The sequence below is a fragment of the Macrobrachium rosenbergii genome, chromosome 16 (assembly GCF_040412425.1).
Source record: "Macrobrachium rosenbergii isolate ZJJX-2024 chromosome 16, ASM4041242v1, whole genome shotgun sequence".
Lineage (NCBI taxonomy): Eukaryota > Metazoa > Arthropoda > Malacostraca > Decapoda > Palaemonidae > Macrobrachium > Macrobrachium rosenbergii.
In genome coordinates, this window is record NC_089756.1 from 60,466,476 (window position 1) to 60,492,470 (window position 25,995).

Below are 25,995 nucleotides of genomic sequence, written 5' to 3' on the forward strand. Positions count from 1 at the left end.
GCGCCGATACCTGGGTGTCCAGATGCGAAGCAACTGAAATCGGCATCTGGACAAACCGCGAGAAGGTGACAGTCGTGGTAGTGGCTGTTGCTGCCCGTGTGGGTCGTGACTGGAGGGGCCATGGGAGCCAAACCTTCCAGAGCGAGCCAGGTAGGCCCGGGTGCAGCCAGGGTGAACTTGGTATCATCGTCTGGCTATCCAGCCCGGTACCTGAAGCAAAAGTCGGGTTAATAGAAGAAGCCTCCACCCGCTCCGAAGGAAAAACTCCCCCCCGGGAACAGGAAGAGACTTTCGAGATGAATGCAGCGGTCCAACTCTCTCCCCGTGCCCTTCCACAAGCGAAGAAGCGTAAGAGGAAGGGGAGGAATCCTCACCGAGGGAGAGGAGCAAGAAAGGAAGTTAGCTGGGAGGAAAGCGAACCGAAACATCGGCCACCAACGTGAGTCGTCGGGGCGTATTTCCCTGGACGACTCCTTGGTAGGCTTACTGACGGTAAGATCTCCTCCGCTCGAACTTGCCCCATTGCTCGGAGGACCACAAACAACACTCATTACAAGTAGAGTCGCGTGAACACACCCGCCCCCTGCAAGATGTGCAGAGAGCGTGTGGGTCCACATCGACTCTAGATCTAAAGGAATTACACTTTTTTCCTCCCACCCCAGGACATACACGCTGGGGATGGGAGGATTTAGATGATTTATCCATAATACAAAAACGAAAAAAGGAAAATTCCCACCAAGAATGATGAAGAGAAAAAATTCAGTCAGGCAGAGAGCGAAGAACAACGTCCGTGCGCTATGACGGCCGAAAGCAAATTGGAATGTTTACATCCGGGCAGGCGGTGCTCCCGCCTCCCGGACAGTAACTGCCTAACCACCTTGTTGAAGTTCAACGGCCGTTTTCCAGCCTACGCCTGAAAGTATCTCCTAATGTAAAGGACCGAGGGTTTGTATATTGTGTCGGAACAAAAGTTGTTTGCAAAATCGAAGAGAGAGACAGGTTTCGTTTAAAAGCCAAAGACGTTGCCACAGCTCTTATTTCATGAGCCTTTACTTTGCACGAGGGAAGTAAATCGTCTTGAATTCCCGAATGTGCTTCCGAAATTACGGATCTTAAAAAGAATGACAGTGCATTCTTGGACAAAGGACGGCTGGGATTTTTAACGGAACACCAAAGATTAGGGGCCGAACCTCTAAGGTTTTTGGTTCTCTCAAGGTATACTCTTACTGGGCAGAGGACATTCTCTTGCTCGTCTGGGCCTAATACTTCTGAGAGGCTCTTGATAGAAAAGGAGCGAGGCCAAGGGTTAGCCAGATCCTTGTTTTTGGCCAAAAATTCTAAAGTTAATGAGTATACTGCATTGCCTTGTGAGAAGCCTATCCTTTTGTCAATGGCATGAAGTTCGCTGGCTGGCTTTTGGCTGTGGCAAGTGCCACCAAGAATAATGTCTTCTTCGTAAGATTGCGAAGAGACGATGACTCTGTCGGTTCAAACAGTGGACCTGAAAGCCAGTTGAGGACCACGTCAAATTCCAAGCGACTCCCTGCGGGGTTTAGCTTGCTTACTGGTGTTGAAATGTTTAATTAAATCAGTTATGTCTTGGTTGGAAGACAGGTCTAATCCTCTATGTTTAAATACTGAACTCAGCATTGCTCTGTAACCTTTGATGGTCAATGTTGAGAATCCTTTCGCTGTTCTGAGGTATAAAAGAAAATCAGCGATCTGAGTTACAGAAGTTTTAGAAAAGGAAATTCCTTGTTCTTGGCACCACTTCTTAAAAACTGTCCACTTGGATTGGTAGACTGCAGAGGAAGATTGTCGTCTGCAGTTAGCAATAGCCTCTGCAGCCTTTCTTGAAAATCCTTTCTCTCTGACAAGTTCCCTGACAGTCTGAAGCCTGTCAGAGCGAGAGTGGATAATCCTTGATGGTATCGGAGGAAGTGTGGCTGTCTAAGAAGACTTTTCCTCTGAGGAAGTAGTCTTGGAAAGTCTGTCAGAAGGCTCAAAAGATTGGGAAACCACTCTTTGTGTGGCCAAAAGGGAGCGACTAGTGTCATTGACACGTTGGCGTGAGTGAACTTCCTCAGCACTTCTCTCACCATGCTGAAGGAGGGAAGGCGTAAAGGTCGAGATTCGACCAGTCCTGCAACATGGCATCTGTTGCCCATGCTTGTGGGTCCGGGGCTGGGGAGCAATACAACGGAAGCCGATTGTTCCTCGACGTCGCGAACAGGTCTATTATGGTTTTCCCCAGTTTCCACAGGTCGGTGCATACCTGTGGATTGAGTGACCATTCCGTCAGTAGGACCTGTTTTCCTTGACTCAATTTGTCCGCCAGGACGTTCAATTTGCCGTGAATGAACCGAGTCACTAAAAGAGTTTCGTTGCTCCTTGCCCAAAGAAGAAGATCCTTCGTCGCTTCACTGAGAGTGAAAGAATGAGTCCCTCCTTGGTTCTTGATGTACGCTAGTGCGGTCATGCTGTCGAATGCACCGCTACAGTTTTGTGGTAGTTATCGTTGCAAAATGTAGAAGTGCAAGATGAATTCAACTTTTTAGTTCCTTCACGTTGATGTGGAGGTTTCTCTCGGAAGGAGACCAAGTTCCTGATACTTCCATGTTGTTGAGGAGGGCTCCCCCAACCCAGATCCAAGCGTCGGAGAATAACGTTAGGTCGGGGTTCGTTGGAGTTAGAGACATTCCTGCCGAAAATCTGTCTTTTGCCAACCACCATCTGAGATCCTCTTTTATCTGGGGAGTGATGTTGAAAATGAGCAGAGTCCAGAAAAGACTTCCTGTTCAATTGGCTTTGAGGCAGAATTGAAGTGCTCTTGAAAGCAGTCTGCCCAATGGAACGAACTTCTCGATGGATGAGAGAGTTCCAAGAAGACTCATCCATGCGTTGGCTGAGCAGGAGTTGCGAGAGTCAATGAAGTCCTGGACTTTCCTTCGGCAAGCGAGTATTCTTTGATGGGATGGAAAAGCCAGAAAACTCCGAGAGTCTATCACTATCCCCAAATAGAGAATAGACTGAGTGGGGACTAATTGTGACTTCTTGAAATTTATCAAAAGTCCTAATTCTTGGGCGAGGCGAAGTGTTTTCCGTAAGTCCTCCATGCATTGATAATTCGATGGGGAACGAAGAAGCCAGTCGTCCAGGTACAGAGAGATGTTTATCCCTATTAGATGAAGCCATACCGTAAGGAGCGAGTACCCAGTGAAAACTTGAGGGGGCGTGGATAGTCGAAGCAGAGAGCCCAAAACTGGAAGACTCTGTCCTGGCACACGAATCTTAGATACTTCCTGGAGTCGGATGAATTGGAATATGGAAGTAGGCATCTTGCATGTCGATCGTGACCATCCAGTCTCCCTGATGGATGGCCAACAAAACTGACTGATTCGTCTCCATTCTGAATTTCATTGTTTGAGCGAAGCGGTTCAGGGCACTGGCGCCCAGGACAGGTCTCCATCCTCCCGATGATTTGGGAACCACGAAGAGGCGGTTGTAAAATCCCCTTGAGTTTACATTCCCTACTATTTCTATTGCTCTCTTTTCCAGAAGAGCTGAAACTTCTCGAGATAGGGCAGAAAACTTCTCTGAGTTTACTGAGTAGGCTGCTAAGTTGATTGGAGAGGTTACTAATGGAGGTTTTTCCTCATAAGGGATTGTATAACCTTCTCTTAAGACTTTCAGTACCCACGGTTCCACATTTCTCTTCTCCCATGCTGGCCAGAAATGTGACAGTCTTGCTCCCCACTGGGACACGGAGGATAGAAGTCTCATTTCCTGATGTTAGACTTGAATGGTTTCCTAGATGGTTTGGAGGTTCGAAGGTTGGTTCTCGGACGGGACTGTAGACGGCCTCTACCTCCTCGAAAGGGATGTTGTTGCAAGGGTGACGACGTCCTAGTAGTTGCAGTAGAGGTTGTTCTCGTAGGAAATTATGATCTCTCGGTGGATTGTGTGATGAGATCTTGGGTAGACTTCTTCTGAAGATTGACTGAAATTCGATCTATTATATCTTGCGAAAAAGGTTATCCTTGACTAAAGGCGCAAAAGAAGCGAAGAACATTCTGAGATGGAGTGACACCTTTAGCTGCAAACGAGCACCACAAATCTCGCTTCTTGAGTACTCCCATAGTATAGATGGTAGCTAGCTCTACTGCTCCATCTCTAACAGCTCTATCTGCGCACCCCAAAACACCAGCCAGTCCAGGCAGAAGTTTTCTTGAAGTGATGCACAGTCTTCTATTTTCTTAGTCAAGGCTCCTATAGTCCAGTCTAAGAAACTAAAAATCTCAAATACTTTAAAAATATCTTTGAGAAGGTGGTCCAATTCAGAGGATGAAAAAAGAATTCTTGCTGAAGCGAAGGCCGAACAACAAGAAGCACTGATAATACTGGAGAAGTCTCCTTGAGAGGGGGCAGGGCCTCCCAAGGACGGAGCTTCTCCCGTTGCATAAGCCAGATACTTCTGTCTTACTAAGCGAGAAGGAGGAGAACAGAAAACCGCCTTCTTGACTTTCCTTTTCTCTGCAAGCCAGGCATCCATCGACCCAAAAGCTTTCTTGAAGACGAAGACAACACCGGGGCGGAAGTCTGGTGGTACCTGGAGGTTGACGCATGCCGAGGTAAGCTGAACCCGGCGATAAAGGAATGACTGGGGAGAAGGACGACGGGTAGCAGACCAGGAAAAACCTGAGTAGAGCCGAGTAATGAGAGGTGGGTTGTTCCTCTTCTACAGGATCTTCGGCGGACAAAACAGGAGATCCTGGAGGTTCTACGGGGTCCTGTGCGGTGTCCTGTACCGCTGGAGTTGGTTTCTCAAGAAGGCTCAACACTTTGTCAAGCTGGAAGCGGCGCCAAAGAAGGGTCTATAGGGACTGAAGGAAATTCTTGCTGAGAGGTCACGACCGCATGAGAAGAGGGGTTGATTGAAGATGCGCCACTCACAACTGGGCGCATGGATGATATGCGCCCACCCGCTGTAGAAGCAAAAGCCCTGTCCGTGGACGCTTGGTTCGCCAATAATGGGCGCTCTGAAGACTGCCATTCCCACTCCGAGGGGGCCAACATGGGCTCTTCCGTCTTGGAAGCTGGGCGTTCCCGAACAGGTAAGGTTGGAGCAGTGCGCTCAGGTGATGGGTGCTCTGACGAAGGTGTGCGCTCAAACGATGATGGGCGCTCGGATCTTGGACACTCTGACATTGGGCGCTCGGACTTTGGGTGCTCTGAAGGTGAAAGGTCGGATCCTGAACCGTCTGTGAACTGGCGTTTACAAACATTGTCTGGGCATTTTCTTGCGCGAGAAAGAGACTGAGAATCTCTTGCGGAGAAGCCCAGAAACTACAAGGGAGAGGGCTATGATCTCTCTCAGCTGCTCGACACGAGGCGGGGAGAATCGGAGCCCATAGAAGCGCCTAGCCTTTTCAGTGGTCTAGATACATGAGAGAAACGGTCACTGCGTCTCTTATATGTGGGCGAGTTTGATCCACTTGAAGAAAGAGTGTGCGTATCCATCCTAATACCTTTCCAACGGTATTCATCCGCGGCCTGGGATCGGTGAACAACGGGTTCGGATGAGGTGACGACTGCTCGTGGGCAAACCCCACCGACCTCCCTTGGACTGTCAGTTTGCTTCCTCCCATGTTTGAAAGGGGAGTTTAGCAGGGACCTTGGTCTAGGAGCATCGGTGGGACGAACAGCCGCCCCCTCCACTGACACATCACTTGACACAACACTATTAAATTTGTCCATTAGGACTTTCACAGAATTCCCAATTTGGGACACAGTATTAACAAGTAAATTAAATTTCTGGTCTACCCGTGCTTCTAAGCTGGCAATGGCATTGGGTTCAGCAGAATAAGAATTAGGTACAGGAGTGATGGGAAAAGCTGGAGGGCTGGAAATGGGAGAAAAAGGTGTCACAGGCGATAAAGGGATAGGTAAAACATCAATATCTTCCCTTGAAGAATGGCCCATACTAGCAGAAGCCTTAGCTTTGGCCCTAGCTGTAGCTTTCCTAATTCTGTCCCTTTTCAATTTGTCTAAATGAGACTGTAAAGTTTTCATTTACCCTGATCCCAGTCTTTACATTCGTCACAAGTCAAATCAGGGGAACAAATTTGTTCCCTACAAGTACAACAAATTGTATGTTGGTCATATTTTACCGACGTGAGTCTAGTTTTGCAGCCTTTGCTGCAATACCTAAAGCTGGATAAACTAGAGTCAGACATAATGGTCAAGAATTCCAAATGAATAAATACCACTCAAATTATCCAAAAAATTAGCTAATAGCTGTGCTACCAACAAAAGAGTACTTCACCAGACGATCTCCGACATTCGGTGAAAACGAAAACGAGAGCTGCTAATAACTGGTGTTCAGTCATTAACCGGCTGAAACGAATTGAGCTCCTTAGCTAAGTTGTACCTATTCTTCCCCGAAAGTGGGCGGGGCAACATACCTACACTCAAAACAAAAGAGCGCTACCGTGAATTTCAAATTTTGAGCTGCCACGTAAGTAGAAACTATAGCTATGTAATTATTTGGTAAGTTACATATATAAAAACCATGTTTCATTGGCTCTGAATCCCTTAGTAAGCTTATCTAAGCTAAGCAAATATAGCGCAGAAGCTACCACAGCAGAGAATACTTCACCACGTCCTTCAAAAACAATCCTAACCATCCGCTGAGTACTCCTGAACTTCAAAACAAAGCTGTTAAACAACAATGTATGGCCATTGAGCCGCAGAAACAAACTGAGCTCTTCAGCTATGTTGTACCTGTACTTCCCCCGAAGTGGGCGGGGCACTTACCTGCACCAAAACAAAAGAGTGCTACCACGAATTTAAATTCTAAAGCTGCCATTACACTAGGATCTAATAGCCATGTAATTATTTGGTAAGTTGCATATATATAAATATTTTTTGTGTAACAACCCATTTTAGGGATTGTAAATACAAAACTCATACCTAATCATAATGCATTTGGTTCACACAGTATCGGAAACAAATAATGATTTTTACGATAACGATTGTTTCAATTTTAACATTCGTTGATTGAACCCATGTCAAAATTCAAACAACTGTTAATGAATGCTCCCAATAGTTACCCCAACTCTTTGGAGGACGGGGGTAAGACAGCGAATGTTTTGGTCATTCTTCTCTTAAGAGGGGAAGAGCGAGGGATCCCAATGATAGAGGGTAAGTATCTAAAGAATCACAGTTTTTGAAAGTAAATTGTATTTTTCCTAACTATACAAACCTGAGGTCCTTTACATTACAACTTACTTTCAGCATAGGCTGGATCGGCACTTAAGCACTATTACACGTATACTTACAATTAGATACATGAAACAGTCAAATACAATGCTTTTCACAACTAAACACAAACACAACAAAACATGTCTTTCTTTCTTCTATATAATACGCATTTCCACTTTACATAAATTAAGAAACAATACATAAAACTATACCACAACTTGCAGAAAAGTACAATCGCTTGTCAAAGTTTTGACATCCTTTACATTAGGAATTACTTACAGCGAAGCTGGAAACAAGCATTAAACTCTTGGACAAGGTGGTCAGGCAGTAACTACCGTCCGGCAGGCGGGTATTGTAAACATTCCAGTTTGCCTTTTCGTCCAGGTTTCAGATTGAGGGGCGGCATGTGGTGGACATAAAAATGCAATGTAAAGGACCTCAGATTTGTATAGTTAGGAAAAATACAATTTACTTTCAAAACTTGTGATTTGTTCCGACACGATATACAAACCATCAGTCCTTTACATTAGGAAGACTCACTGGTTGGAGGGAGGAATCTGAGTGAATCTCTTTGAACTGACTGGAGTTCTGCACACCTGAGTTACTCCTCTTGGTTGAAAGAGCAAGGAGGCGTACCATGCCTCTGAAACATTGATCGGAGTATAGGAACTGCAAGATCAAATGTCAGACATCTGGGCCTTTTCGAATGAGTGAGGAATCGTAACTCATACAAAAACAGGCTGGGAAGAATCTAAAGAGTTGGAGGCATTAAGGTAAAGACCTGAAAAAGGGTTTCCCTTATTGCCTGGGTCTCCTTCCTCCCCTTGCTAGAGGAAGGAGTGGGATTGCCTCTATGATTCTACAGAGAAAAATAGAATGGGTGCTCGATGAGTAAACTTACCGCATCAGACGCCAGTTCTAGCAAGTGTCGGTTCGAGTCCCATTCTCAGCCCGAAGGAAGAGAAGTAGGACAAGGAAGGAGGAGGAGGAGAGGCCAGCCACTCTAGGAATCCTTTTCACTTCCGAAACCATACACTTTAAGAGAGATGCTACCTGTCCTCTTAAAGGAACCAGGTAAGAAAGCACAACTTGTTGAGCTGCCACCACAGGACCAAGGAAAAAAAGGTTCCAGGGGCCTGTGGGCAAAGACCCGAAGGTAGGAGACCACACCTTGCTTCCAGACCATCAGAATCTTTGGGAATGCGAGGGATGGACCAAGCCATTGACTTCATAAGCTCTTGGGCAGAGTGTACAGGTGTTGTCATCACAAGCTGTAGAATACATCCTTCCAATCGCCTCACAAAGCCAGAAGAAAGATGTGTCCTTAGACACTTCTTCCTAGGGAGAGTCAGTTCAAGTGAAAAAGTCGACGACATCCAGGTTAGGGATGTAAAGCCTTTTCGAAAAGTACCACACCACCCTAGCAGGACAAAGTAGCGACTGATCTGGGTCATCGATTACAAAGTCCAAGAAGGAGGAGATCAAGAAGGACTTGAACCTGGCAATAGATGCTGATGGATTTGGAGTCCACTACATCCGAGACGCAGTAAAGGTACTGATCTCCATTCCCTGTAGGTCCATGAAGATCGTCCATCCTATATGCCAAGGCTGGAGCGAGACGAGAGATGGTCTTGAGAGGCAGATCTGTCTGACGACTCTCGCAAGGGTGAGTACCAAGCACGAGACAGGAACCATAAACGAGAGTCACATGCCACCCAGGGACCTGAGGCCCCTGAAACAGCAGGACCAAAAGAAGCTTCTCATCAGTATCTAATTCTCTACTAAGGAGAAAAAGGCTACTTTCAGATGGAAGACTAGGCTGGATAGGGCCGACGTCTTTCACAACTGAATCAGAGAGCAACCCTCGGCCAAGGAGACAAGGAAGTCCACGACCTGCTGAAGAGTGGCTCTGACCAGAGAAACAGTCCCGTCAACGACACCAACCAGCGAAGACGGCTACAATCGCTGGGTACTGCTGCAGAGGATGATAGAGATATTCAGCTGTCTCCATTGCCGCTTGGCGAGAAGCCTATGCTTCCAAGGGAAGCCGGATAGTCTCTAGTTGTGAAGGCACAGGGATTGCACTGCCTGAGGAACTGCTTCACATGTTGCTGACACAGAAGATCGGGTCAGGGAGGAACTCTTCTCAGTGTCTAGGAAGCAGAGCTAGCAGGTCGGGCAAAAGGTGAAGTCTTCCAGCATTCATCAAAATTCGGGGTGAACAAACTTGCTGGACACCTTGCGAATTAAACAAATTCGAAGGGAAGATGAAGACGTTGAGGTTGTCCCACCATGTCAACATGCGTCACCATAGCAGTCCGTGGGTCTGGTATGATTAAGCGGAAGAATTGCAGACTTCTGTTGAGCCAGGAGGCAAACAGAAGGATGATAGGGAGCCCTCAAGTTGAGCAAGCTCTCTGTGAAGTATTGAGTGAAGGGAACTCTCTGTCCCCGTCACTTGATGCCAAAGGCTGAGCTTGTCTGTCAATGCATCCCACTGCCTGGAATGTATCTGGCTGATGGCTCTACCAAGTGTACCACAGTTCACTCAAGCACCTGCAGTCAACCAAAGTAACAGGAGGGAAAAAGAGACGCTCTTGCTTGTTAACGTATGCCACTACTGTGGTGTTGTTGCCTAGCAACACCCCAAGTATCTCAAAAAACCAATCCTGAAACTCTCAGATGGCCAGGAAGGTACTTATCGTCTCGATCGCACACGTCGAAGACAACGGTCTCACAGGTGTGCACCTACTCCCCATTCGGTGCATCTGAGAACAGAAGCTTGTCTTGAGCAGAATATGCAGACATATTCAGAGGTTCCTGTCGATCAAGCACCAGCCTAAATCCTCCCTCATCCATCAAGAACTGAGAGAAGAAAAGATTGAGAACTGGAAGCAGATCTCCTTCATTCTCCATGAAGAGAATCGAAGGTGAAGCTGCCCCTGAGGGGACAGATTCTGCAGTGACGACAAGACACCGAAGATGGCTAGATCTAGCTAGGCTGGCTGCTCCTGAAATTGGGAATCTGGGAGAGGAGACGGAACGCAAGTTCGATGTAAGGTGGCCGAGATCCGGAGGAAATAGATACTTCTCCTGAAGGATATCCACTGCCAGGTCTCGGCTATGTTACTGTCATATAGTCCAACGACTTGACAGTCATTCCTTCATCAAGGCACCAGCAGGAGGAGAACACCGTTCTGAGTGTTCCCCCTTCTTCTCTTCCCTCTTCCGAATGGAAAGAGGGTTGAAAGAGACACTTATGCGCACTTTCTAAGAAGAAAATGAGGAAGGCTGGATGTTCTGTGAGTGCCCTTGGAACCTGAGACTTCTTAGGGGCTGAGGAAGGGCTAGGCTGCCATTGTCCGGAGGACAAGACAGTTACCCTGGCATGTTCCTTGACTACTGTGGTATTGTGGTGGGCTAAGTTTGGGTTTGTATAATGAAAGATGATTTGTGTGAATTGACTGTTTCGTTTTTGTTGTTGTGATGTTTTTTATTATGTTTATTTTGTGTTATTGTTATGAATGTCTGGTGTATATTTTCATGTTTTTTTCTTTTTTATTTGCAGTTTGCTTGAGTGTGATAGGGTAGAGTAATTGGCTTCCCTTCACCTGAACTGGAAGAAGCTTTAGCCGGAATAGGAAATTGACATTGGCAACTACCAAAGCAGTCGAACAGTTGGTGAGACCGAACCATTTCCAAGTGCCTTTGTGTGAAGTTTTCGTGTCAGTTACTTCAGACAGTGACTGTCCTAAATGGGATCGGGGTTAGAGAAAGTGCTTAAATATCTGTAGGCTGATTTTATTGTGAATGAGATCTCCGATTCTCGTTTGGGAGGAGAGAAGGGCTTTTGTGTAGAAAAAGACTGCATGAAGAAATTCCAAAGTAATTTCTGCCCTCAGCTTGGGTGTCATAGCTAAAATAAACTCCACAGTGATCCCCAAATTGTGTGTTGACTTTCGTAATTTTTTTGGATTATTCTGAGATGAAGTCCTGAGAAAGATAAGGAATCTGAATGGGATATATGCTAGAGTTGGATTATTTGTTGATAATATTTTGACTATTGATAGTGTTAAGTTAGGCTAAATTAAGTAATACCGTAAACCCCCCGTATTCACGTTCTACGATTCGCAGATTTCTCTGTGAAACGTATCTACCCATTATTTGCGGAAAATTCGCCCATTCACGGTATTTTTCACTGAGAAATACTCACTAATTACTGTATTTTCATATTTTCATGACTAATTGCACTTTTTGTGATAAAACTATTAAAATGCTCGGGTATAAGCATTTTTAGAGGGTTTTTCTTGTGTTTAAACTATCAAGATAGGCAGTTCTAAGGGTTTTTAGTGGGGTTTTAAGTATTTGCGGATTTTAACTATCCGCGGGGGGGGTGTGGTACACATCCCCTGCAAATACGGGGGGTTTACTGTTAGGAAGATTGTTTTGATAAACTTTAGTGGTAAGTAGGAAATAAGTTAGATTAAGTATTGAGAGGTGATAATTGCAAAACTGTGGCAAATGTAAATAAAATTAGGATAAGATTCTGTTTGAAGGTCTTCATGCCACTGTAATATTAAGGTTAATAAATTAGGATAAGTGAAAAGAGTTTTCTTTAACCTCTGAATCTGTTCCCATCATTCTGCACCAATTGTGTCAAATGAAAAAGAAAGCCCCTACATAATAATTTGGCGACCAACGTGGGGCTCTTTGATGTTAAAGTAAGAGTGGGGTGCATAATTGGAGATGGCAGAGGGAGCAGGTTTAGAAGGTATTAGGTCAGGTGAAGGGGAGCAGGGTTGGATACACTGATGTGCATGATGGTCAGCCTGCAGGATAAGTTGGAGGAAGCCCAGGTAAGGGAAAGTAATTTAGTTGCTAGAATGGAAGCGATGGAGAAGAAGATGGCTGAAATGGCTAGGACTGAGCCTGGTGTTGGGGAGGGAAGTGAAGATCCTGAGGCAAAAGGTACAAAGGAGAAAATCCCTAAGAAAGGGAAGGAGTTAAGAAAGAGTAAGGGAGGACTTGCCTTTGATGATGGCAGTATGATTGAGGTGGATGAAAGTGATAGGGAAGACAGTAGTAAGGACAAAGAGGGAAGGAAGAAGAAAACACGAAAGGGGAGAAATGTGAGGAAAGAGGAATTGATTTCCGGGGTTTTGAGGTATAGTTCGGGCTCAGAAGTTGAGGAGCAGAAGAATGAAAGTGGTAGTAGCAGTAGTAGTAGTGAAGGTTTGAGTGAGGCAGAAGAGAAAGAGGCCAAAACAATGTTCCTGAGGGAGGTTCCCAAGATTGAGAAGTTTAACATTGGGAAGGGAAGTGACATATATGAGTTTTTCGATGAGTATGATAAGTATTGTAGGCAAAAGTATGGGGAGAATGAAAGTGTGAGGATGAAGCGACTGGGAGAGTTCTTGGGTGGGCGGTTGAAGACGTGCTATAGGAGTATGTGTGAGGGTGAACCAGGGTATGAGTCCGTGAAGGCTAGAGTGATTAAGCAGGTGAAGAGAATTAAAGGAAGTATTGTGTACAAGAAGGATGATAGGTTTGAAGAGGCTTGTATGCTCATAGGGTGGAAGCATTGGCCAGAAGGAAGTATGGAGAGGAAGGAATTGAGGAAAACAAACACCTCATGCAGAAGTTCTTGGCCACTATCCCTGAGAAGATTAGGGTAATTTTAAATGAGAAGGAAAAAGATTGGAAGCGGTGGTCGGAAAAGCGCTTAGAATGGGAAGATGCTTTAGAGACCCTAAAAGATATGAGAATAGTTGAGGATGAGGCAAAGGAAATGTTCACTGGGTCTGAGGTGGTAAATGGAAGGACATATAAGGACGCTTTGGTGAGTGAGGAGCTAAGTGTGATGCGAGCCTTGCTGGAGGAATGTAGGAAAGATGGGATAGAAAGAGGAAGAAAGAATGTACATGTGAATGTGGGGAGTAAAGGGAAAAGGAGCTCGAGCAGAAGCCGAGAGAGGTTTAGGAGTGGAAATGTGGGTAGAGCAAGTGGAAATATGAGGGAGAGGCTGATGGGAGTGGGTAGTAGTAGTAAGGGTGTTTCAGGTGTGGAAGGACTGGTCATGTGAAAGCAGATTGCAGATGGGCCAATGGCGAGTGTTTCAGCTGTGGAAAGGGAGGACATCTGTTGAGGGATTGCCCGCAAGCAAAAGAGTTGAAGTGTTTCGGCTGTGGAACGATGGGGCATCGAATGAGGGACTGCCAGAGTGGAAGGAGAGTAGGGGTAAAAGGAAGTCGTCGTGGAAACTGTGGAATGAATGGGCATTTTGCCAGAACATGTAAGAACCCTCGGAGTAAGTGTAAAGGATGTGGAATGGAGAGTCATGTGAAGGAAGTCTGCCATACCAAATCCCAACCTCAAGGAACTAAGTGTGAAGGGGGTTTACCGTGGTGAGCCCTCTGGTATGGAAGGTATAGATGTATTGCATGTGAGAGAAGGGTTTGTGAGTTGGATCATCTGTTTTGGGGAATGAGTAGATCGTTGTTGTGTGTTAGGGTAGAATGTGGTGGAATGTTAATGAAAGCGTTGACTGATACTGGTTGTAGTGGAAATGTGGTTTTCGGAGAAGCATACGAAAAAATAAAAGAAAGCGTAGCACAGAAGCAGGAATGTGCTGGATATGTGACAGGGACTGGTGGATTGGAAATAAGGGTGTGTGCGAGGTTTGTTGAGTCAGTTGCAGTTGCAGGAATAAGGCTGGAGGAGGATAATTTTTACATTCTGGACAGAGTGAATGAAAAGTATATGTTGCTGGGGTATGCATTTTTGAAGAAAAACAAGGTAAAGGTGTACCCAGAACAAGAAATGATAGAAATACGAATGGGGAATGAAACCAGTGTGAAGTTGTATGTGGAGGAGGATGGATAAGTAAGTTTGAAGATGGTTTCTGGAGTGGAGGTGTACGCGGTGGAGGATGTACAATTGCCAAGAGATTCAGGAAGTGTGTGGAGTATGAAAGTAGGTTGGAGGACCAATGTTGGAGTCGGTGCAGACAGTTTGGGAGAAATGTTTATGTTGGACGGTAGCTCTGCTTGTTACGAGATAAGGTGGGTTGCACATGTGTTTGATGGGATTATGGATGTAAAGGACCCAAAGGTGTGTGTACAGGTGTGTGGGGATGTGAAAAAGAAAAGGTGGAGAGGCATACATCTTGGTGATAGATTGGGAAGTTTGAGAAGTGTAGTTGATCTGAGTGACAGTAAGCACATTAAGGGGTGTGATGTGATGGCCGAAGGGAAAAGGACAGAGTGGAGTAAAGAAAAGCTTAAGGAAAAGGTAAGGTTGAATGAGAAGTTGAGTGAGAAAGAGAAAGAGCAGGTGTATGAGTTGTTGTGGGAGAGAAAGGGTGTGTTGAGTCAAGGGGATGAGGACTTTGGGACAGCTAGATTGCTGGAGTTCTGTATTCAGCTGACAGATGAAACAACGATTTATCAGAGACCCCAACATTTCCCGGCTCCGGTAATGCAAGAGATTGAAGAGCAGTGTGAAGAGTTGGAAAAGATAGGAGTGATTGAACTCAGTAAGAGTGTTTGGTATAGTCCAAGTGTGCCAGTAAGAAAGCCGATGGGAGTCTGCGAATGTGCACTGATTATTGGAGAGTAAGTGAGGTGACAGTGAAAGAAAGATTCCCTATGTGTGTGGTGTCTGACTGTGTGTACAGTATGCATGGGATGAAAGTGTTTGACAAGATGGATCAGGTAAGGGGGTATTATTGTACAGTATGCATGGGATGAAAGTGTTTAGCAAGATGGATCAGGTAAGGGGGTATTATCAGATGCCAGTGGCGGAGGATTGTAGACCAGTAACCGCCTTCTCGACTACGAAAAAACAGTATCAGTTCTGCAATCTCAGTTTTGGATTGGAAAATGCCCCAGCTGCCTTTCAAAGAGCAATGATCAGTTCTGCAATCTCAGTTTTGGATTAGCAAATGCCCTAGCTGCCTTTCAGACAGCAATGAATGTCGTGCTGAGCGGTTTTCCCCGTGAAAATGTGTTGGTGTTTCTGGACGACATTTTGGTGATGAGTAAGACAGTGGAAGAGCGCAAGAGGTTGGTGCGAGCGGTGTTGAAGGAGTTAAAAGAAGTAGGGATGAAAGTCAAAGTGAGTAAGAGTGAGTGGTTCATGTAAGAGGTGGAGTTTTTGGGCCATAAGGTGAGTGAGTCTGGAATGTGAAAAGTGGAAAAGTTTGTAGAAAAAGTGAGAAATTTCCCTCGACCCAGGACTATGTGAGAGTTGTGTGGATTTTTGGGATTGATCGAGTTTGGAAGTAAGTTTGTGGAAGATTGTTCAAGAATTGCAAAGTTGTTGTCAGAATGGACAGGCTGTAGGAAGAGTACAGTTGTGAGGTGGGATGAAAGGATGGTGAAAGCGTTCGAGAAATTGAAAGAGGAAATGGTGAAGGATGTGGAGTTGGCTTACCCTGACTACAGTGCAGATGCCAGTAAGCTAGAAGTGTATACGGATGTGAGTGGAGTGTCGATAGGTGGACGTCTGATGCAGAAGCAAGTGGTGAATGGAGTTGAAAGGGATAGAGTGATAGCATATGTAAGTAAGGCGTTTAGTTTAGCAGAGAAAAAGTATTCGACTGCTGAGAGAGAGTTGGCTGCCCTCCAGTTTTGTGTGAAAGCGTTACGACCATTTCTGTATGGTGTGAGGTTTGTGGTACGTACTGACAATCAACCTCTAGTGTATCTGCAGAGAATGAAAGGAGTGGATGCTAGGATTGCACGAACGGTGGAGGATTTGAGTGATTTTGATTTTGTAGTTGAGTACATCCCAGGCAAAAAAAATATTGTTGCAGACATGATGTTCAGACTACCTGGGGAGGGGAAAGAAGAGAAAATAAAAGACATAAGACCTGAGTTTCTGCCAAGAGGATTGGTGTAGCACGTGAGACGAAAGGGGGTGGTGACTCTCTGTTTGAAAGTTTGTGGTATGGACTGAATGATTTGGTAGACGAAGGTTTGAAGGTGCAGGTATCTGGAAGTGTGAATGAATTGAGGGCAGAGGTGATTGGAGAAGTTTGCAAGAGACCTGGATGTTTGGGAGTGTCAAATGTGGAACGGTATCGGAAGAGTCTGAGGGCTATGATGTGTCCTGGGGTAGCCCCATTTCAGGAGGTTTTGGCAGCAGTCAGTAAGAAGTATAAGATGATTGTGTCCATACACATTGGGGGTGAGAAACCTATAGTGTATCGACATGAGGGAGTGAAAGAGAGTGAGCGTGAGTTGCATCTGCAGTGTTTGAGTGGGGTGCATTATAACTGGGTCATAGGGAAAAAGAGCTATGGAAGGAAGTATGAGAAGGGGGAAAATGTTGAAGAGAGAATGCTGGAGTTGTTGGAAGTGGAAGATGACAGTAAGGAAGTAAATGAAGGATATTTGATTAGTGGAAGAGACAGGTGTATGTGTGTACACAGGAGAGCAAATGCAATGATTGTGGGAGTAGATGTCAGTGGAGGACAGTATTGTGGTTTGGTTGACACCGGAGCACAAATATTGTTGGTGAACGCACGTGTGATTAGGAATATTGAGAGAATGAATTGAACGTTAAAAGGAGAATGGTGAATGTGTCAATAAGAGGTATAGCAGAAAGATCGGTTGGATGGGAGGAAGTGAGGTTGAAGGTAAGGTTGTGAGAATTTGAGGTGGAAGCTTGTTTTGTAGTACTGGGAGATAAGCAGATGCCATGTTGTTTCCTGTTTGGGATAGATTTCTTGGGTAAGAATGGATTGGTAGTGGATGTTGGGATAGGAGTTCTGTTGAAAGACGAGGTTGTAATAGGGAAGATTCAAAGTGAGGAGGTGAATATGGCCAGGTTTGTGGGAATGATTGATAGGAGTCCGAGTGAGGAGGAGGATGTAGTGGAGTTGGACAAGAGTGAGAATGAATTGTTGACAACAGAGGATGTTGAGGAGATGCAGCGGAAGTGTTTCGTGGTGAGTGAGTTGAGGAGGTGTATTATAGAGGGAGTACCTAGAAGAAGATGGCCTTTGTTGCTGAGTGAATGGATGCGGTTTGCCAAGAGACTTGTGGTGTGAAGGAGTGGTGTATTTTTCGAAAGAGAAGATGTGAGAGTTGATGTATGTTCCAATGTTCTCGATGAGTGGAGCAGTCGGGATGTGCATGTTAGTCCATGAGAAATATGGACATATGGGGAAGTTCAAGTTGATCGAGTGTATGAAAGAGCAGATGTTTTCCCCGTATTTGAGGAAGATTTGTATGGATGTGGCAATCACATGCGAAGAATGTCAGAAGGGAAAGTATCAGAGAGTGTATGCTAGCCCACCTGTTTTTAACCGTTTGAGTTAGTGGCGACCGATTGTGTGGCTATGCCTGTAACTATGAGAGGAAACGTAGGAGTGATTGTTATGGTAAATCATAAGAATAAGTTTGTAAGTTGTGCAGCTGTGAAGAATAAAACTAGTAAGAATGTTGCAAGAGTGGTCAGTATGGTCTTGCTGCCTGCGTGTGTGAGAAAGCTGGCAAGAATGTTCAGTGATAATGGGCCAGAGTTTGTTGGTAGACCGTTTGAGCAAATGTTGAAAGAATGGGGTATCGGGCAAATTGTAACAACTCCATACATGCCGAGTGCGAATGGGGTTTGTTGTTAGGAAGAGTGGTAGTGATGTATAATGGGTCAGTACATAAAAGCACTGGCATACCTCCAAGTGAGTATGTAATGAATTACAAGAGATATGTGAGAGCGAGGTTGGATTTGAATGAAGATGAGTGGGTGTGTGGAGGCAGGCAAATGAAAGGTTTGACAGTTTCAGAGTGGGTGATAGGGTGTTGAAGGAAGTTGTTGAGAAGGGAAGATTGACAGTGAGTAAGATGTGTGAGAAGTGTAAAGGTCCATATGTAGTGAAAACAATTTGGTCTAATGGACTGAGTTATGCGCTTGAAGACGGGAATGAAAAAGTAAATGTAAGGGTAATACAAGCACACTGTAATCAGCTGAGATGATGGAGAGACCCACCTAAATACATACTAGAGCATCCCATTAGGAAGTTATTAAGGGAGGAAAGGGAAAAGGAAAGTGAAGAAATAGAAGAAGATATAAATTGGAGAGATAAACGGCTAGTGTTGGTGGAACATACGAGAAAGCCTAAAAGGAGGTGTAGACAGAGTAAGGGTACAGTTACCGAGTTGTTTGCAGAGAGTACCTGTGATGGGTTGTTTGATTTTGAGTGGTTTGAGAAGCCAGTAGGCATGAAAAGTGAGAATACCCTTGCGGTGTTGTTGGGTGGTAGTGAGAATGAGGGCATAATTGATTTTGAAGGATTTGAGTGGGATGTGGAAGGAGTAAACTTGGTGAGTACAAAGAATGTGGATGAGGATATGCAAGAGTTGGGTGAATTAGAAACAACGCCAAGTCGTGTGGAAGACGGAACGTACAGTGTGTGAGTTTCCTTTGAGTGAAAGTATTGAAAGAGTGAGTGTGGGAGTGAGTGCGAGTCAGAGAGAGTTAGCAGTGCTGGAGAGTGTAAGTGGAGGAGTTTTGGATAGCTTGAGGCGGAGTATGGAAGAAATAAATGAGAGTATGGAAGAGATGATAGAAGCCATGTCAGGTGTGAGTGAGGTTAGAGCCGACATAAGTCTCCAATGAGCTCCCCACACTGGAACAGTCTCTAGAAGGCAGAGACCTCTTCAGGAATGATCGTATCTGAGGAGGCAAAGCCTTGAAAAGTGAAGGATCACAGATTCATCAGGAGACTACCTGGAGGGACATCGCAGCAATGTCTTCCAGGTTCGCCGTCTCTTACTGCGAGAGGGAACACCCTTCACGGCAACAAGAACAGCGAGAGATCCATGTCTGGATGAGCCAGAGCCAGGACAACCTGCTAGTCAGCTTAAGACCCCTCCGAAGCAAGAAGAATCACTTCTGTCGAGGAAGAGGAAGGGGGAGGAGCTTGATTGGGTGGCTCGACCAAAATGAACTCATTGTCCAGGGAAAAGGCATTCATCTGGTTGAGAAAGCCCTTGTAGCAAGCAAGGACCGTGGCAGCCCCAACAAAACCCCTGCAAGGAGCAGTGAAGAGTATTCACAGGGGATGCCGTATTCTTCTCCGAGATCACTGTGCTGATGAATTGGCGTGAAGATCTCTGCGAAAAGAAAATCGAGGGTGTCCTCAACCCGAAGAAGACCCTCGAGTCCTCCTGGGGCGCAACACTCCTGATCTCTTCTTGGAGGGATAACCTTACCAGAACCCAGAAAACCATCCTCGACTACTCAGATGTACGGCGAGCAGATCTGAGAACTGAGCCTGAGACAGATCCTTGTAGCAGAACTCCAATAAGATACAAAACTCGTTTGAGTCCTCTCTATCCAACTTGCATCCCCCGACAGCAAATGAAAGGGTTTGAGGGAAGAGGAGAGGAGAAAAAGCACTTTTACCTGTCCTGCTAGAAGAACCAGCAGGACAGGCCGGCCATGGGTGATCATCAACCAGAGGTGATGGCAGCAGCATGGAGGAAGGAAAGCGCTAACGTCATGGTGAAGCGCTAACCTGGAGAGAGTGAAAGTTCACCTGAGTTGAGTCACCTGAAGGAAGGAGAACCTTGACCGAATTCAGTTCGCCAAACCAAGTGGATCACGTAGATGTGATCAGGGGCTGGGCGAGCAAGCCAAACTGCACGATCACGTAAATGCGATCATGGGCTGGGCGCGAGCAAGCCAAGCCAGTCTCGTAATGCGATCAGGGGCTGGGCGAGCAGGCCAAGCCGATCCGAACTGATAAAGTAAACGCAATCGATGGCTGGCCGAGCAAGCAGGGATGAGCCGAACCGAGCTGGGAAAGCTTGGAGGTGAACTAGCACTGTCCTCAAGACATGCTTTAATCTCCTCCAAGGCCGAAGCCCCTCAAGAAGAAGGTTTAAAAGGGATTCTTGTCTGCTAACCAGAGTACTTCTGCCCAAGGCCAAGAAACGAGTTTCAGAACTGATCGAGCACTCAAAATGAAGCAGGCAAGCAGTGCCAAAACATCTGAATGCTTCGACACCTTCTCTTGTCCTGTGCCTAAACCAGACTGGGGAGCGAACTCCCTAGTGCTGGTTTGGGGAGCGCCCGAGATTCCGCAGAATCCCGGACGTTCAATGATTCACTAGTCAAGTGCTCGCGATACCGAGGAATCCAAGCGCTCGCTAAGTGCTCAAGATTCCGAGGAGTCCGAGTGCTTGGCAAGACTCCTGAATCTCGTAAGAACGATTATCGGGAGTAAGCTCCTCTCAGCATCCGAAGAAAACCAAGGATGAACAGGCACAGAATCAATCTTAGACGCAAGCTTCTAAGAACTGGAACCGAGAGCGTGGCCTCGAAATGTTGCGCACTTGAGGCCCCCCGAGACATGAGACCCCAATGGGGAATGCGAATCGGTTCCCAACCCCAAGGGCCGGGAAGAGCCAAACAAGAGAATGCACTGCCTCTCTGAAGAGAGGTAATCCCTCAGAAGTCCTGCAGAACCTCTGAAGAGAACTTCCTCCTTGCCTCTTCAGGTGTTCGAACCCTCGGGACAGAGACACCTGGCTGGGAATCTGACCGAGCACTGTTTCGGAACTGACCAAGCACTCAAAACTCAGTACTAGCAGGAAGAACTGAGACATTTGCATGTCTTGGTTCTTTCTCTTGCCTGTGCGTGAACCAAGATGGTGAGAGGTCTCCCCAACATCGGTCTGGGATGCACGAGACTCTGAAGATTCTCAAGCACTCGGGGTGACTCAACAAAGTCGAGCACCCGACACAGCACCAGCCTAAGATGCAGAACTCCTAGAATGGTGACGAGTGCAACTGAAGTCTATGCGCCTGCGACTCCCAAAACGCAAGACCCCAGGGTAAGCAATTCAGTTCCCAAGCCTGAAGGCTGGGAAGAGTCGACGAGAGATCCCACTGCCTCCCTGTGAAGGGACTTCTTAGGGAGGGGCAGCCTTCCTCTTCTTCGACCGCTGTTTCAAACACTGTTTTGGAGTGAGCTTCAGAAGAAGAAGAAGGGGAGAAGCAGCAGAAGACGAAATCAAAGATCAAGTTGAAGACGACTACATCTCACAGGACTTCTTCCTCAATCTCTTCTCTAACATCTAAAGGATGGTAGCCAGGAAACACAGGAACTGCTGGGGCAGCTAAATCAGGAAGCGCAACGGGAGTGGCAAGCATCAGGAACACCACGAGAAGCAACAGGAGCAACCGGAGCAGCTTGGGCAGGAGGCACAACAGGAGCAGCCTGGCCAGCAGGAACCAGGTAGCTGGGGCAGGAGGCACAGCAGGAGCTGCCCAGTGACTGGTCACCAGGGCAACAGGAGCTATCAAGACAGGAGACACAGCAGGAGTAGACAGGACCACAGATACACGGAAATTGTAGACACCGACGTGGACCTATGCCATCACCACCAAGGCACTGTGGTTATTCTCAAAGTAACCACAGTATGAGTGTCACATGGAAACTCCTCAAGGCTAAGATATCCAACAGTGAGATATCCAGCAAGCTACTACTGCACCTACGATGCTCACTGTCAACCTGAAGAAAAAAGCAAAGATGATTAGTAGAGGGAGACTCTTCTCGTTCCAAGGGAAACTGCCGTACGAAGTGAGAGGAGGCCCCTGAGCAGAGGTTCCCCCCACTACGATCTTCGCCCAACGAGCGAGGGAAGAGGGCGAAGGAGAGATCTCTCGCGAAGGAAAGACGGCAAGAAGGAAAGCTTACTGGGAGAGAGGGCAGCTACCAAGGGCGCTGTCAGAAGCGAAAACTTTCCAACGATGCCCGGCAAGTTCATCCACAGCGAGGCAGTGAAGAGCAACACAAGCACAAGTCAGAATAGGGATACAGTCACGCCCTTGTACAAGCAGAGGGCGTGAGGTCCACTAAAAGGGGAGCGAACTTGTTATGTCGCTGTCCGCTAACCCCAAGACACATACGCTGGGGGACAATGGCCTATACAAGGCTATCAAAAATTGTGGGCTTGTATATTAAATATCAAACACACACAATATATACACAAAAAGATAAAAAAGATCCACAGGGAACAAAAGAGCTTAATGACAGTCAGGTAAAGAGCTCCGAAAACACGTCTGCACAGCATGCCGGCCAAAAGCAAACTGGAATGTTTACACCCGGAGCAGGCAGGTGTTCCCACCTACCGGACAATAGTTACCGCCAAAGCACCTTGTCCAAGAGTTTAACGGCCGTTTTCAGCTTCACTATAAGTAATTCTTAATGTAAAGGACTGATGGTTTGTATATTGTGTAGGAACAATCCACTTTTTACCAAAACCTCCCCTATAACACTGCACATGCATGACAGCATTCCAGGATGGCCAGCATACAAAAACATATCAGTTCTGATGTTGATTACAGATTAATTACAGTCGACCGGCAAAAAATCACAATTTTTTAAAGTATTTTGTATTTTTCCTAATTATACAAACCTGAGGTCCTTTACATTAGCAATTAATTACAGCAGAGCTAGAAGCATCTGTTGAATTTTCAAACAAGGTGGTCATGCAGTTAACTTTTGTACGGGAAGTGGGAGCCCCCCGGATGTAAACATTCCAATTTGCCTTTCGGCCCAGGTGTCAGATTGAGGGGTGGCATGAGGAGGGCATAAAATCACAATTTTAAAAAGTAAATTGCATTGTTCCTAACTATACAAGCCTGAGGTCCTTTACATTAGGAATTACTTACGGCAAAGCTGGACAAGGCCGCTAAACTCTTGAACAAGGTGGTTAGGCAGTAACTACCGTCAGGTAGGCGGGGAATACCACCTTGCCTGGATGTAAACATTCCAGTTTGCCTTTTGGACCAGGTTCAGACTGAGGGGTGGCATGAGATGGGCATACAAATGTAATGTATAGGTTTGTATAGTTAAGGAAAATACAATTTATTTTTAAAATCACAATTTTTAAAAGTAAATTGTATTTTTCCTAACTATACAAACCTGAGGTCCTTAACATTAGGAATTACTTACAGTGAAGCTAGACATGGCCGTTAAACCCTTGAACAAGGTGGTTAGGCAGTAACTACCGTCAGGTGGGCGGGAATACCAGCCTGCCCGGATGTAAACATTCCGGTTTGCCTTTCGGTCCAGGTTCAGATTGAGGGGTGGCAAGAGGCGGGCATAAAATGTAATGTAAAGGACCTCAAGTTTATATAGTTAAGAAAAATATAACTTACTTTAAAAAATTGTGATTTGTTCCTACGTGATATACAAACCATTGGTTCTTTACACTAGGAAGACTCACTGGTTGGAGGGAGGAATCTGAGTGAGTCTCTTGAACTGACTGGAGTTCTGCGCACCTGGGCTACTCCTCCTGGTCGAAAGAGCGAGGAGGAGTACCATGCCTTTGACATATTGATCGGAGTGTAGGAACTGCAAGATCAAATGTCACATACTGGACCTTTTCGCATCAGTAAGGAAACGTAACTCACTACGAAATAGGCTGGAAGAATCTTAGAGTCAGAGGCAGTAAGGGAAACCAGAGATAGGGTTTCCCTTACTGCCAGTCTCTCCTTCTTCTCCTTGCTAGAAGAAAGAGCATAATGGCTTCTTTGATTCTAGAAGAAAAATAGAACTGGTGCTCGATGTGTAGTCTTACCCTATCAGATGCCAGATCCAGCAAGTATTGGTTCGAGTCCTAAGTAGGAGGACGGGGAAGGAGGAGGAAGAGAAGCCAGTAACTCTTGGTATCCTTCTCACTTCAAGAACCAACACCTTAGGTGAGATGCTACGAGTCCTATTGAAGGAGCCGGGTATGAAAACACAACTTGTTGAGCAGCTGCCACAGGGCCAAGGAAAAAAGGTTCCAAGGGCATAAGGGCACGACCACAGGAAGACAAGAGTGTGGTCTATGAGACAACATCTTGTTACCAGACCGACAGAAACTTCCGAAATGGAAGGGATGAACCAAGCCACTGACTTTGTGAGCTCTTGGGTGGAAAGTACTGATATCGCGTCGCCAGCTGCCGAGTACCTCCTTCGATCACTTCACTAAGCCAGGAGAAAGATGTGTCCTTAAACACTTCTTCCTTGGGAGAGATAGTAATAGCGAAAACGTCGACAACATCCAGGTTAGGAATGTCGAGCCTTTTCGGAAAGTACCACAGCTCCCTAATAGGACAAAGTAACGACAGATCTAGATCATCGATACAAAGTCCATTATTATTATTAAAGTAGTTTAACCAGACCACTGAGCTGACTTTCAGCTCTCATAGGGCTGGCCCGAAGGATTTGATTAAAGGATTTGATTAACCCTTTAACGCCGAAGCCCTATTTACAAAAACGTCTCCTGTATGCCGGCGGCGTTCGGTGAGTTAGCGCCGAAGCGGAAAAAAAGTTTTTTTTTTTTAAATCACAGCACGCTTAGTTTTTAAGATTAAGAGTTCATTTTTGGCTCATTTTTTTGTCATTGCCTGAAGTTTAGTATGCAACCATCAGAAATGAAAAATAATATCATTATCATATATAAATATTGGAATATATGACAGCAAAAAAAAAAACTCAGTATATAATTGTATACACATCGCTGTAAGCAAACGGTTAAAGCTAATGACTTAATTTTTTTAGTTGTATTGTACACTAAATTGCGATGATTTTGGTATATAACAAATTTTAAAACGATCAAAGCAACACAGAGAAAATATTATCACAAAATGATGCATGAATTAAACGCAGCGGACGTAAAAAAATCTTTTTTTTAAAATTCACCATAAATCGAAATATTGTGCTAGAGACTTCCCGCTTGTTGAAAAATGAAGCTAATTAATTGAATATTACTAGACTGTAAGTGTTTTAGCTTACAACTGCAGTTTTCGACCATTTCGGTCGAGTTAAAGTTGACCGAAGGTTGAAATTTTGGCACTTACTGTGATTTATATGAAAATATTTCAAAACTGATAAAAGCTACAACCATGAGTTATTTTTTGTTGTATTGTAAATGAAATTGCGCACATTTTCATATATAAAACTTTATGCAACGACTAATATAAAACAGTGCAAATATTATGACAACGAGACGAAAGAATTTCTGAGATGTTCGGCCGAGTTACCACGCAGACGTAAGGAAAATGTTTTTTTAAAAAATTCACCATAAATCGAAATATTTTGCTAGAGACTTCCAATTTATTGCAAAATGAAGGTAAACAATTGAATATTACTAGAATGTAAGAGTTTTAGCTTACAATTGTGTTTTTTTACCATTTCGGTCGAGTTAAAGTTGACTGAAGGTTGAAATTTTGGCAGTTATCGTGATTTATGTGAAAATATTTCAAAACTGATAAAAGCTACAACCATGCGCTAATTTCTGTTGTATTCTACATGAAATTGCACACATTTTCATATATAAAAGTTTATGTAACGACTAATGTAAAACGATGCAAACATTACGACAACATGACGAAAGAATTTCTGAGATGTTGGTTAAGTTATCCTGTAGCAGAGCGTAAGGAAAATTTTTTTTTTTCAGAAATTCACCATAAATCGAAATATTGTGCTAGAGACTTCCAGTTTGTTGCAAAATGAAGGTACATGATTGAATATTACTAGAATGTAAGAGTTTTAGCTTATAATTGCGTTTTTACCATTTCGGTCGAGTTAAAGTTGACTTGAGCTTGAAGCTTGAAATTTTGGCAGTTATCGTGATTTATATGAAAACATTTCAAAACTGATAAAAGCTACAACCATGAGTTATTTTCTGTTGTATTGTACATGAAATTGCGCACATTTCCATATAT

General features: G+C 45.1%; 2 protein-coding genes across 2 annotated transcripts in view; one reads left to right on the forward strand and one right to left on the reverse strand.

Moving 5' to 3' along the window:
* Window positions 1-25,995, reverse strand: part of Start1 (Steroidogenic acute regulatory protein-like) — a 437,354-nt gene that overhangs the window by 396,228 nt on the left and 15,131 nt on the right.
* On the forward strand, window positions 12,084-13,345 carry LOC136846972 (inner centromere protein A-like). Its single transcript, XM_067118228.1, has 2 exons — window positions 12,084-12,730; window positions 12,835-13,345. Exons 1-2 carry the CDS (start codon window positions 12,084-12,086, stop codon window positions 13,343-13,345), a joined length of 1,158 nt encoding a protein of 385 aa, XP_066974329.1.